The sequence below is a fragment of the Sipha flava genome, unplaced genomic scaffold (assembly GCF_003268045.1).
Source record: "Sipha flava isolate LNK unplaced genomic scaffold, YSA_version1 323_pilon_pilon, whole genome shotgun sequence".
Taxonomy (NCBI): domain Eukaryota; kingdom Metazoa; phylum Arthropoda; class Insecta; order Hemiptera; family Aphididae; genus Sipha; species Sipha flava.
This window is the reverse complement of record NW_020273008.1, coordinates 1,135,660-1,149,131: the sequence shown is the minus strand read 5'-3', so window position 1 is coordinate 1,149,131 and position 13,472 is coordinate 1,135,660. Positions and strand designations below refer to the sequence as shown.

General features: G+C 29.1%; 1 protein-coding gene across 1 annotated transcript; it reads left to right on the top strand.

Annotated features, from left to right (window-relative positions):
• The first annotated feature begins 5,224 nt into the window (after positions 1–5,224).
• On the top strand, positions 5,225–13,258 carry LOC112686690 (myophilin). Its single transcript, XM_025559098.1, has 4 exons — positions 5,225–5,433; positions 12,059–12,195; positions 12,578–12,782; positions 12,868–13,258. The coding sequence occupies exons 1-4, from the start codon at positions 5,380–5,382 to the stop codon at positions 13,036–13,038; spliced, it is 567 nt and encodes a 188-aa protein (XP_025414883.1). The 5' UTR covers positions 5,225–5,379; the 3' UTR covers positions 13,039–13,258.
• The last annotated feature ends 214 nt before the right edge of the window (positions 13,259–13,472 follow it).

Sequence of the window (13,472 nt, the reverse complement as noted above, 5' to 3'; positions counted from 1 at the left end):
AAAATGGTTTATTCCTCAATAACCAGTGTGTAATTAATTTGTTTGAAGCAAGCGCGCACGCAGGTTAAAATCCCACCCGGGGCAAGATTAAAATTCTAAGGGTCAAAACAACGTGTATCTAAAATTAGATGGGAACAAAATCAAATACAATATAAATCGGTACTCGGGATAATTTATAGTTTTAAGTGATATGCAATCATGTGTAAACATTGTGTACTAATAAATATGTTCAAGATTATACATTTTAGATTATCTAAAAATATAATAAATTTTACTAAAATTCATAAATGGATCTTAATAAAATTATGTTATAATTAATATGCGTGGTATTAAATTAACAATAGTTTTGAAACAAAAATTCTCAGTAGGGACAATGGCCCCTTTTGCACCCCTCTGCGGGCGCGCATGGTTTAAAGATAATTATTCAATAATATTATTTTTTTCCAGTACCTGCCTTGGTTGTGGTTTTTTTTTAGAATTAAATTAAATCCCACGCATATATAATTTTATTTAAAAACAAATATACATTTGAATTATTTCTTCTATAAATGCTTATATTGAAAATGGAGAGTTACATCTTGTACATAATAATTTAAAGAAAGGCACAGTCATACATATAATAATATTTTTAAAAGATAGGCACTGCAATTTATAGTGTTGAAAATAATATTTTTATTATATTTCCATGAATAGATTAATTTTGACGAGTTACCTATATTTTTAATATAATTTAATAGTAAATAAAATATTTAGGTTAAGCGAACAAATCATTTCAGGAACTCCTAGTACAAACAAAAATAAATATTTTAACTTTTTATCTTCCCAACTTCCAAATATACAATATTTATCTTTAATAATATAAATATAAATCAACAAGAAATCCACCTATAAAAGTATAAAACAGTGATATAATTTTACATTATAGATATATTTTCATTTTAATCTTGAATATACTTGTTACTTGTAACTTAGATGTAGAAAGTAAGTCAGGTATATATAGTATTATATTTATGATACATAAATAAACAGTTTATTGATTGTAAAACATTATGTCCATTTTTGGTTCGAAAATTAAAGACGCTGTGGCCGTAAGCCCATAAGGTTATGGAAATTCAAGGACATTGAAAATAATAAACGTTCATTTATCATAGATAGTTTTTTATAATATGTGTAGTATGAAAATATATTTGAGACGTGTAGTGATTTAATCGGTGATTAAATTGAGTACCAATAAACAAATAGACATTTAAATTCAGTATTTTCATATTTTTTTTCTGAATAAATACTAATTAAACATTTAAAACGGAATATTGACTGATAACTAGTCAAATTTATTTTTCAATATTGAACATGAAATTTTATCTGAATAAACATTTGGTAAAATATTCAATTTTTTATCATCTGCTGGTGTACAGTGTGTACTTAAATAACAATGATCATCACTAACATTTTTGTATCGCAAAACATTCCGCAAAAATCATCGATGATATACAACTTAAAACACGATGACGTGCGTAATCAAACCCAAGTATAATTTTATATATTGATACGTCTATGATTAAAAGCATGCATTGTATATTATGAACGTATATTTAAAAACGTATATGCAGTCAACTCGTCGCGGTCCAACCTAAAATTAAATTAATTGAACACGAATTGGTAATCATCGGCTTATAATTTATTACATTATACTCGCGTACACGTAATGTTTCAAGAAAATCGTTGTCGAACTCAAAGTTCAGCGCGTCGGAGGTCGCTGAAACGTATAATATATGTATTACTATAGATAGGAAAATATTTTATAGGTAACGCGACAGTGTATAAAAGTTTCTCCTCTTTTTTTTTTTACTTTTCCACTCTGAGTAATATTAATGATTAATAACAATGCATTCGTGGTACACGTAACACCAATGAAACGTAAGGCTAATAACGTAAGTTTTGCATAACTCGGTTATAGAAAAAAAAAACGGTCGTTTATTCGAATGCTATGTAAATATAAAAATAAAATAACCTCGCCTAATCCGTCTGTCTGTGATGATGACTAATGCATGTGTGTGTGTATGTATTCGATGTGTGTACGCCATTTAATGATGCACTGAGTCCCATGTATATAAGTACGGAGTGTACATAAAATACATAAACTGTCGCCGCGCACATCTTTATAATATAGTCTTATAATGTTGTCTATATATAATTTCTAGTCTTCAAGACTTGCCGTCCTATTATAAAAATGTTTAAATTATAATACAACTATTACCTGCTTTCTTTCTATTGTTTTGATGTATATTGTAAAATATAAGTATATAGACGTTGGTATACAGCACGCGTTTATCCAGTCCTGGATCCTATGCAATACCTATGATGTAATATAAAACACTGCAATACGACAATCGAATATTAATAATATTATTATGTTGATGTTAAAATAATTAATTATTGAATAACAGCTACACAAACAATGAACATATTAGGTGTATAGCTGTTCTATTTCAGTGCAATCTGATGCAGTGACCATAAGTTTAGTTTTTCAACTCGTTGATTCGTTTTTTTGACGTAGTTTTAACGGATGCATTTTCTCCTATTTTTTCATATAAAAAAAAATTGATATTATGTATTGATTATAACACACATAGATAATTAAATCTTTTTCTGGACATTTTTATCATTAATATTGTTAGGTATTAATGATATTTTGTTTTATTATTTATGGTAACTTCGTTAATTATTAATAACATTAACTAATTAATAAATTTTCGTGATATACGACTAAAAGTGTAAAATATCTAATATTATAATGAAATAGTATTTCTATTATATTGATTTATAAATACATTTTAAACTAGTGTATTTTTTCAAAATAGCATTTTACCTCATTTTGTACATAGTTATTTAACGTTCAAATGCTTTTACAATACCGAACGTCGTCCTTATTGCACTTATATTCTTTGTGCAGCTTGTAGTGCTAATATATTTGATCCTTACCTAATTAAAACAGTTGTAGAAACTAAGAAACAATTTAGAATCAAGATTATATAATTTAAATAGTTTTTATTGTTTTAAATTTTTGTAGAAATATGTCTAATAAATATAATTATATTTTAATAATTATAATAATTATATTAATATTGATTGATTACTTATTTTTGAAAAATAATTGAAAAAATTAAAAATACAAAAAGTTTAAATTACTTATCTTCACTTATATTTACTTATACTTATTTTATATTAAACTGACTGAAAGTTGATTGAAGCATGACCTGAGATGGTTAGCTATCCTAATTGGCTAAAGTAAGCGCGTGGGATGTGCGCCGCCATAAAAACGTTTGAAATTGAGAAAATTTGAACTCAGCATTTGGCTTGGTAAACTATTTCTAGCAGGCCCGTCCCTAGGGCACAAGAAAGTCATTGCTTTAAGATAACATACAATTTTAAAGAAATTTATGCAGCAAAATTACATAAATATCGACAACAGACGACAATAATTATTGTTATGCGTCTTTAATATTATCGTATTAGCTCCCTGTGACAGCAAATGATTACAGCATATTATAATTTCAATTTGTAATGTCTTTAATAAAGAACGGCAATACAGTTTTCCCTTAAGAGCGGAAAATATCTAACGACTGGCCTGATCGATAGTCGATTAAAATAGAAAATAATTATTTAATATTATGTTACATAACATAATGTAGACACGTAGAAATTAACTTGGTATTAAGTTGAAGTTCCAGATATCTATTTTTCCAATTCTCAGTTGATACATACTCTTTGTTTTGGCGATTAAATTGAATTAGGTACTATTATTTATCATAAGCACAATGGAATTTTATAATTAAACCTTTACCTGCTTTATCAATCTATGATAAATTTTCGTATTCATATAAAATATTTAAACAATTAACATAAATTAATCCGATAATAAAACTAAAAATAATGAAAATTGTAATAGGATAAGTAAATGAAAAATATAAATTCGAATATCTGGATTCTTGGATACCTGCTACAATGAAGCTTATACGACTGAATATCCGGATTTAAATTCTCGTTCCTGATGAACAAAATCCATTATATTGTTTTGACCTTTAGGTGGATTAATGAGAACCACCACCGTATCAAGATAGGTATTCAGAAATTATACTTGAATTATACCGTAAACCGGTAAAAAACGTTGTACACCTATCAGAATACATAGAACCAATAACAACATGAATTATAAAGTCTAATCTGAATTGACATTTCACTTCGTACCATGTCTAATATACTAATATTATAGTACTACTATAATAGAATATAATAATATACATAGGAAAACTAATATGTGCTTGTGGGCGTCAGACGAATGCCGTCATCACCGCCATGGGTCAGACGGGGATATTCAGTACTTTTAGTTTTATGGTACGATCGTAAAAACAAATGTAATAATTGTACAAAAATATAATTCCGGTCATCCAAAGTATACGACTTAATCGAATATATATTGTGCGTGGAAGCGTCTTGAATAATGTTACATACACTCCCCGGTAACGTATTATTATCAGACGCGTATACCAATATTTAGTGACTAGTGCTGTACACATGGCATTCGGTACTATTAATTATTATAATATCGTATAACTATAGGCGTTATTTTATATTTACCTACCACAATATTTGAACTAACGGATAATAATAATAATACTAAGACCGTTCGATTCCGAGACAGATTGTCGTACGTTATATTACCGTAGAACAGAGGTCGACAGGAAAATTATGTTGGGGTGTGGAACATCAAAATAATAGATATAAATAATAGATGTACAAGATACATTAAAAAAATTAATTTTATTAAATTATTTATTAGTTATTACTGAAGTATTTTAAACAATGTACAATACTATATAGAATTTAACGAGCAATTTAATGCGATTAATCGAAATATTTAATTTTTTTTTTATTAATTATGAAAATTAAAGTTAGATTAGTAAGATAAGTAAAATTAACGGTTCAGTTTGTGCCACCTAAGTCCGGATTTAGACCGTTGGTACAAGACATGGACGTTTTATTAAACTTGGTCTCATAATAATAACGATACTATGGTAACGGTAACATCCCACGCCTCGATTGGACCGGCGATACACAGTGAACAGCCGCGCGGCGTGAAATCATCGGACGACGGCCGTGCGCCGTCGGTAATGTTCGGCTGCGGTCCGGTTCGCGTGCACTCGACAACCCTCGTCCCGCCGACGCCCGAGCTCGATCAGTCGTTATCTTGGACCAGTCTCCTGTTGTTGCGTTATACATCGTTCATTCGTTCCGCAGTCGTCGTTGATCATCCGCTGTGTTCAGTCGATTAATATCGGCCCATCTAGTATATTATTATTTATCTATTTATTCGTAAAAATGGCAAACAATAGAGCCACCAAGTCTGGTTTCGCCGCTGAAGCGCAACGTAAAGTGAGTACTATAAATGATGTTACGCTTGTTTACTTATTTTTGCTTTTTATATCGCTGTGCCGGCTGCGCGATCGTTGCGTTTTTACTCCAATAGGCCGTGGTACTCGTGTATTAATTTTAATCGAAAAACATTTACATATTTTTCAAAAAAAGTTGTTATTATTATGAGCTTTACAAATCGTCCTGTCCGTTTACATTACTCGGCATAGATACTCCGTAAACTCGTCGTAGGTACAGCTGCACATTTACCGGCTGCCTGATCAGCGCACCTGTTCAATATCAACAAGTGCCATGCATAATTATACTATCGTAGTGTACACGATATAAACGCGTACTCCATTTATGATCATCACTATATTATTGTACGTACAACACCGTCTATTCAATTTGCGATTTTTGCACTAAGCTATTAGAACTCGGAATCGCACTGCATCTGTACTTGTGTTAATTTATCTATTATTTTATATCGAAGACGTAGAAAGCATTTAGGCTTGCATGATATAGATCCTTGGCCTCGATCGATAAATCAATTAAATTGCGTAACTAAGACTCCATGTACACTAGTACTGTAGTGAAAGAATAAAAACACTCAACGTGTTTTAACGATTTTTTTAACAATTTATTTCGTTTTTTCGACAACTCTTTCACGTTTCGGACCATTGGAATCGGAAAACACTATTGTGGCATCACTTCTACTACCTTTCTATGAATACAATACGCATTCATAGGTTACTTGCGACGTTATCAATAGTTGATGTAGCTACTGTACAGGAAATAGCGCCTTATATCTCGCCGGAACCCCACTGTTGCAGGTGGGATTGATCGTTATTTTAAATACGAATTATATTATTATAAATCGCAACGAAGGTTGATTGTCAAGTTTAACTTCAACACGTAACAAAAGAACGCGCAATGGTATGACGAATTTTTTGTTTTCCGACCGGTACTGAATTCCAAGGTTTTCCGAATCCGTTCGTATGAGCGGCGTCTATGTGTGTACAAACGTGTATACATGTATAAATATTTACATCCACGCGACCGCGCAGATCCTTTGATAGTAATAATAATGTTATGGCAAGAGGAGAGCAGGAGAGGTCACACGATACTTAGTCTCCTCTCACCCGCCGCCGTTGGAGGGTGTTCCACGAAACATGCCAAGTGTATTAAATATAGGTCAGGCGCACCCAGGATTCAAAGTCCACGCTTATGCCGGATAAATCCAATTAACTGGGTTTTTTTTTACAATATTTATGATTGTTTTTAATAATATTTAAAACATGTTTACACGTTTGGTCGGAAAAATTGCTCCATTTTATTACCTTCAGTTCGAGCAGCGAATACATTTTTTAGTTAACAAAAAAAAAAAAAATATATAAAAAAAATACCATTTATTTGTAAGGTACACGTATTCTAAGAATATTTACGTATTATAACACGCTGTATCGAATTACACATTGTTGTACTATGGGTATTATTGTTGTGTATTATTGTAGTATATTACTCGCGTAGCCGTACAAAATAAACAAATACTCAATAAATGCTTGATCCAATTAGCGAATTATTTCTCCCGCACACCAAAAATTCCCCAGACATCGTTTATGTGAGTTTGTGAAAACGGAATTTTTTTTTCTTTGTACTCATCGTTTTTCCAGTTCGAACATTATTTCCCCATTCGCAACCATTAACCATTAGCCATGTACCGACGCGTTACAACGAAATGAAATATTTGTAAAAAACCGCATTATATGCATACTCGTAAAATACAGTTTTCAAGAGCGTACGTGATTTCTAAGTATCGTTGTAATTACACGCCCAATTGTTACTACGGTGAAATAAACATTCGACGGGACATCGGAATGCTTTTGCTGTCGATAAGAGCTTACAACGACCCTGTACACGCACAGTGCAATATTGATGTATATTCCTCTATACGCCTATTTTATGTATCTTAAGCACGAAACACACCAGGTTGGTTTCCAGCTGCTGCTAATCAGTGGCTAGCAATAGCAACGATGGGCAACATGGTCACACTATCGGCTGCTACTCGCCACTTTTTCCTAGAAAATTTTTTTTAACCAAATCTAGCATATTGGCGGCAATATCTACCGTTTATATATTCTCTAAAAGTTTATATTATGATACCACTCCCACATTCCTATTTAAATAATCTTTGGACTTAAGACTTAGTCCCACAAACAAGAATAATTTTTAATTAAATTTAAAAAGGAAATAATTTCTTTTCCATTCCACATTAAATCATTAACTGTAACAAATGATTACGAATAATAAAATTTTAAAAATAACGAAATACAGCATGGTAGATTCGGAAGTACTCTCACTGCTAATAGTAACAATAATGATCCGGCTGGCGAAAGCGGTCACCTGATCTATTAAACACCGCTTTCTGCTACCAAAAGTTTAACTTGTTCAACTTTGTTAGCCGCTGACAAATGCAATGCGAACCTAAATTTTTTCGATAACACAAAGTTGATTGCTGGTTAACAGTTATGGCTACTAAATTTGCGGTTGACAACCAACCCGTGTTTAATATTCGAATGGAATATTTTAGGGGGACACGTCGAGTTTTTCACATGTTAACTATACCGTTGAGTCAAGTTCTAATTACAATTTAAACATACTTAGTATAATGTGCAATGCAAATACAAAATTGACTGTACAATATTTGCAAACTTACACTTGAAAATTCGTAATTCTTTGTGAGGCAAAAAAGATTGCCACCTAAGATATTTACTATCTTAATCCATAATTCAACTAAATTTATGATTATTATACTGTACCATATTAATTGTTATTATCTCGTAGTTTCAAATGGTAAATAAAGTATTCTGTAAAACAATTTCAATTATGAAACCCTTTAGAAGTATAGATATGAGGAGCAGCAACTTGGTATTTTTGCCCCCCTGGTACATATACTCATGTGTATATACTTAATACATACTACTGTCCTGTATTTGTATTTCATCTTAATGATAGCTATTATTATTTTATCTGATAATATTCACGTCTTTTTTACGTCATATTGCATTTCTGGTATTTACAAATGAAAACCCGGCTAAAAATTACGTAATTTTCTTTTTGTGTTCGCGATGATACACACATTTACGAGTGTATAATAATAATGTATTCATACACCGCCGCATAATTTTCATCATCGGTTAAATTATAATTTGATTTAACATAATGTACAATATTGTAAAATAATCCCTCGAATGTAAAAATAAAAATTCTTAAAACCAATGGTCCTAGTCACCGAGACAGTTATTATCATTGATAAAAGAAAAAATATATAAAATCCATAAGACAGTCGTCCATAATATGTTTATAATATGTGTACAAACATAATGCATTCTAGATAACTATTATACACACTTGCATACCTCGTTGTTGATAAATAATATCAGTTATTCCGTATTTTAGTTATAACTCGCTGCACCTCACCGACCTGTACCTACACTACACACACCACAATAATACGTATAACGTATGTCCATTATACACTACCGAACCGAACCGGTTTTCCGTTCTGACACATGGCGGACAATATACACGCTAGTCCTTTTCAAACGGTTAGAACTCCTCGACATACCAAAGTTAAAAAGTCATTGCGTAGGCGTAATCTACATATTATATCTGCCCGTTCGTCCGTCCCGGCCGTAGTATAATATGTAGGTATCGTCACGGCTGTGATGCAGAGGTATATATACTTGTAAACCTAATTAGTTCATAGGAATGGAACGAAGAAATAATAATAATATAATTACACCGAGTTCGTATACAGATTTTTGCCTAGGTTAATCGAGATTGAACATAAATATTGCAAATTTCAATCATGTAGGCCGCTAACATAACCTTTCGAAAATTCTAAACGGTGTTATTGGAAGTACATCACAAATTGATATACGTTCGTGATAATATCCGTTATACATATAAATATATATTAATAGCACAGCATTGATCGTGAGAACATTTCTTGTTGTATTTCACTGTCGTAAAAGTGGTTTTTTTTTTTAATCTGGTCGTTCTTATTAAAAATTAATGTTTTAATCACAATTACAATGGAGATTTATAATTTTCGTATAATTATTTTGTTTTAATGGTTACAAAGTAAAATCTCTCACAAATACCTACCTATTTTCTTATATTTATTGTTATATAGAGTTCACAATTATTATCATATATTAAATTCTGTTAAAGCATATAATTTTGAACTGTACATTTATTAATAAATATATATCTATAAAAATATTACTGCAGTTGATCCAAATTTATTAGTTGAGCAATTCGCTTGTCTATCATTTTTGTATTACATGATTTATTTTATCTATGTACCGTCTGTTACTTTTAATATAATGTTGTACTAACACTACTAACCTAATTTTTTATTACATTTTAATATATTCACTCTTAAGAGTTATGGTAATTTTAAGTATTTGAAAACGTTTATACCATATGGTGACACAAATAAGTCTTGCAATAAAAATTATGTCTATAAACTACAAACTCATATGATCCATATAGTTATTTTACAATACCTTATTTAGCCTAATAATATTAATTTATAGTAATAACCAATTATAAGTGATGAAGGGGTTTTTTTGGCGAAATCCTTGATTCTGGTTTGGTATAACAGATGGCCTCCTGTATTAATCGATGATTCATCATTGTGTTTTATCTATATATGGCCGTGTCGCTTTATCAAATACTATACCGTATATGGCCAATGTGGGTCGATCAATTTTTACCCGTATGAACATACATCTTGTTATAGCGTATTGTTTGTCTACAGATCAATGGGTTGAAATTTTTCCAAAAAAAAACTATCTACACCTTAAAAATTGCAACTTTTTATATTCTTAATACTTACTCTGCCTGTATGATAATTCATTATTATTTTCTTATTTTCTATTAAAAATGACTACGTATAAATTAATTTGTAATAATTCAAGAAATTTACGTTAAAAATTTGCATTTCTATATTAGATTTATATGATTAATAAGTAATCATTACCTTTTAAATTTCCCTTCAAGAATTTATTCACTTTATATATGTTATTGAATACTGTACTTAGAGGACTGATTGAATACTAATTTATAATATAAAAGTATTTATAAAATTAAATTTAATTGTATGCTTCTTAAGTTTCTTAGTATGTACTTTAAAATGGTTATTAAATGTTGAAATTAAAAAAAAATCATCCTGTTCCGTATAGGAGTGTTAAAAACTATTAAAATCAATGTTGTCACTATTTATTAACAAAACAAATAGATGCTTACGAGTATAAAAGAAATAAATTATAAATGCCTCATTATCATCATGAAGCTTAAATAAACAACATTTTTAAAAAAAAAAAAATTAATTGTTTGATGAATTAGATTATTTTTATAAATTATTTTCAATAAGTCGCTGATTTGTTTTAGTATAACCGTATTAATCATGCAATAATATTGAGAAAGAAAAAAGAATTATTAAATATTTCATAGTGTATAATGGAAAATACTATAAACTATACTGTTCACATGTTTTGTAGTATATTTCAAATTTTCATTGTTGTATTGTGTAAGTACTCATGATTCCGCATATAAATTTCCTAGATATACGTGCCTGCTTCTTGATGACTAAAAATTAAAAAAAATAAGCAGTAGGAACGAGTTTTTGTTGGCGAATACTTAACGATGACATCAGCTAATAATTATTCCACGTTCGGCACATTCTCTAGATATTTATTAAGCACTTCAATATAAAGTATTCTTTATTGATTGGAGTAAAAAACTGTTATGATAATAACTTTATATGATTACACAGAAACATTCAAAAACATTTAAAGTGATAAACTGCCTTTAATTTATTAAAATTTTAAATAATGAATTATTTAGTAATCTTTAATTTAATTGTTCATGTATTACAATCGAAAAAAAACAAAATAATTTCAAAATGATTTATTATATATTGTATTTGATTAAGCTTATTAAATTACAATATGTTTAATTTGAATTGAAAACTTGATATCGTCTTAATTTTTTTGATGCTTTTATCTAATATTTATCATTTCTAGGAAATTCTTATATAAATGTAAAAAACTAATACTTAACATAAAAAAAAAAAAAAAAAAATTAAAACCTTTGCATAATAATAAAATTGTTAATATTTCAATAATTTAGTGTTTGTTTTCATAATCGATTAATTAAAATTATTTGCTTACAGCAAGGAAAATTAATGACCATGCAATCAGTTTAATGATAAATAATAATAAATTGTGTAATGTTAGCTAATTAAATTAGTTTTATGAATTATACCAAACTTATCATTTATCGAAAATTCGTAACTATTAACTACTATGTTAAATTATTATTTTATTTGTTTTTTGAAATATAAATTCATTTTACTCCGTTATTCGTCAATGTATAATAGATAAAAATACATTTAGGGTTCATTTTAATAGAATATTTTACTCTTATTTTACGTATTGGTGAATATAAAAATAAAACGTATACTATTATAAATCATAGTTAAGTATGAGAACAATGGGAAATATTATAAAATTTAAAATTTTTCAGGTATCTTATTTAATGTTTTGAAATAACTCTTAAAACACTTATGTTGTAGATTAACAGCAAATACAGTGAAGAGCTAGCACAAGAATGTTTAGAATGGGTGAGCAGCGTTACTGGTTTACAATTGAACACATCTGGCGACCCGGACAACTTCTTCGAAGTCCTTAAGGACGGACAAGTATTGTGCCAGTGAGTCATGTTTGATCTATCAGATGTAATAAATGAAACATTACTTTCAAACATAACATACGTATTACGTCCTTGAAATTTTCATAAATATCACTTTCATATAATTTTACTTTTATAATAATATAAATAAGTTTACTTTGAATCCCATGTACTTAATGTAATAATCAATAAATAATAATATTTAATTTAATTAATATTTTCTAAATATTTAACATAGTTTTAGTTTTATCACGATTGTTTTCATTATTGTTGGTATACATTTAGTGATTATATTTTATCTAATGTTATACCATATGGTAGTACCATTAATAAAAAAGATATTGTATTTTATTTAAAACTATTACTGTATAACATTTTATTACAAAACATATTTTCGGTTTAGATTGGTAAACACTCTCATTCCGGGATCCGTGAAAAAAGTGAACACTAGCACAATGGCTTTTAAGTGTATGGAAAACATCAATAACTTTTTAGCTGTAGCCATAAATATAGGCGTACCATCCCAAGAAACATTCCAATCTGTTGATTTGTGGGAACGTCAAAACTTAAACTCTGTGGTTATATGTTTACAGTCGTTGGGAAGAAAGGTTAAAATTATATTTAAAATATATAAACACTTACTTATTATGATGATTATAAAAAATAACGAATCAATATTTGTATATAATATAGGCTGGCCAATTTGGTGCTCCGAGTATTGGTCCAAAAGAAGCAGAAAAGAACATCCGTAACTTCAGCGAAGACAAACTCAAAGCTGGTCAAACCATCATCAGTCTGCAATATGGATCCAACAAGGGTGCAAACCAAAGTGGTCTCAACTTTGGAAACACAAGACATATGTAAAGACTTATTTTATCTTCCATACGTTCTATACCCAAATTTTTACACAAAACTGATCCAAAACAATTTGCCAACATTCTCGGATTTTATACAAAACCCTTATATTCCAATGTAATATTAAACTTCCTACGATACAACCATTCCAAAAAACCAGTATTATTTTACGTGTATTTATATATACTTTTACTTTTGTATTTTATACATGTATACATTTAATTTTGGGTATAAATACTCTTATATTATTAATACGCATGTCATGGTTTTGAAAATAAAATAACAATTAAGAGGATTTCCTTTTTATAAAAATATTTTTTTTGAAGAGTTTGGCGTCTTTTAGAAATATTATTAAATTATATATAAATTAACACGTTCATTATTTTTATTTTTGGTATATAGTTAAAATATTTATTTTGTTTAATATCTATCCATGTAAGTTT

Coding starts and splice junctions, on each gene's coding strand:
- LOC112686690 (XM_025559098.1), top strand. CDS start 5,380: ATGGCAAACAATAGAGCCACCAAGTCTGGTTTCGCCGCTGAAGCGCAA. Junction 5,434..12,058: donor CCGCTGAAGCGCAACGTAAA/GTGAGTACTATA, acceptor CTTATGTTGTAG/ATTAACAGCAAATACAGTGA. Junction 12,783..12,867: donor TACAGTCGTTGGGAAGAAAG/GTTAAAATTATA, acceptor TATATAATATAG/GCTGGCCAATTTGGTGCTCC.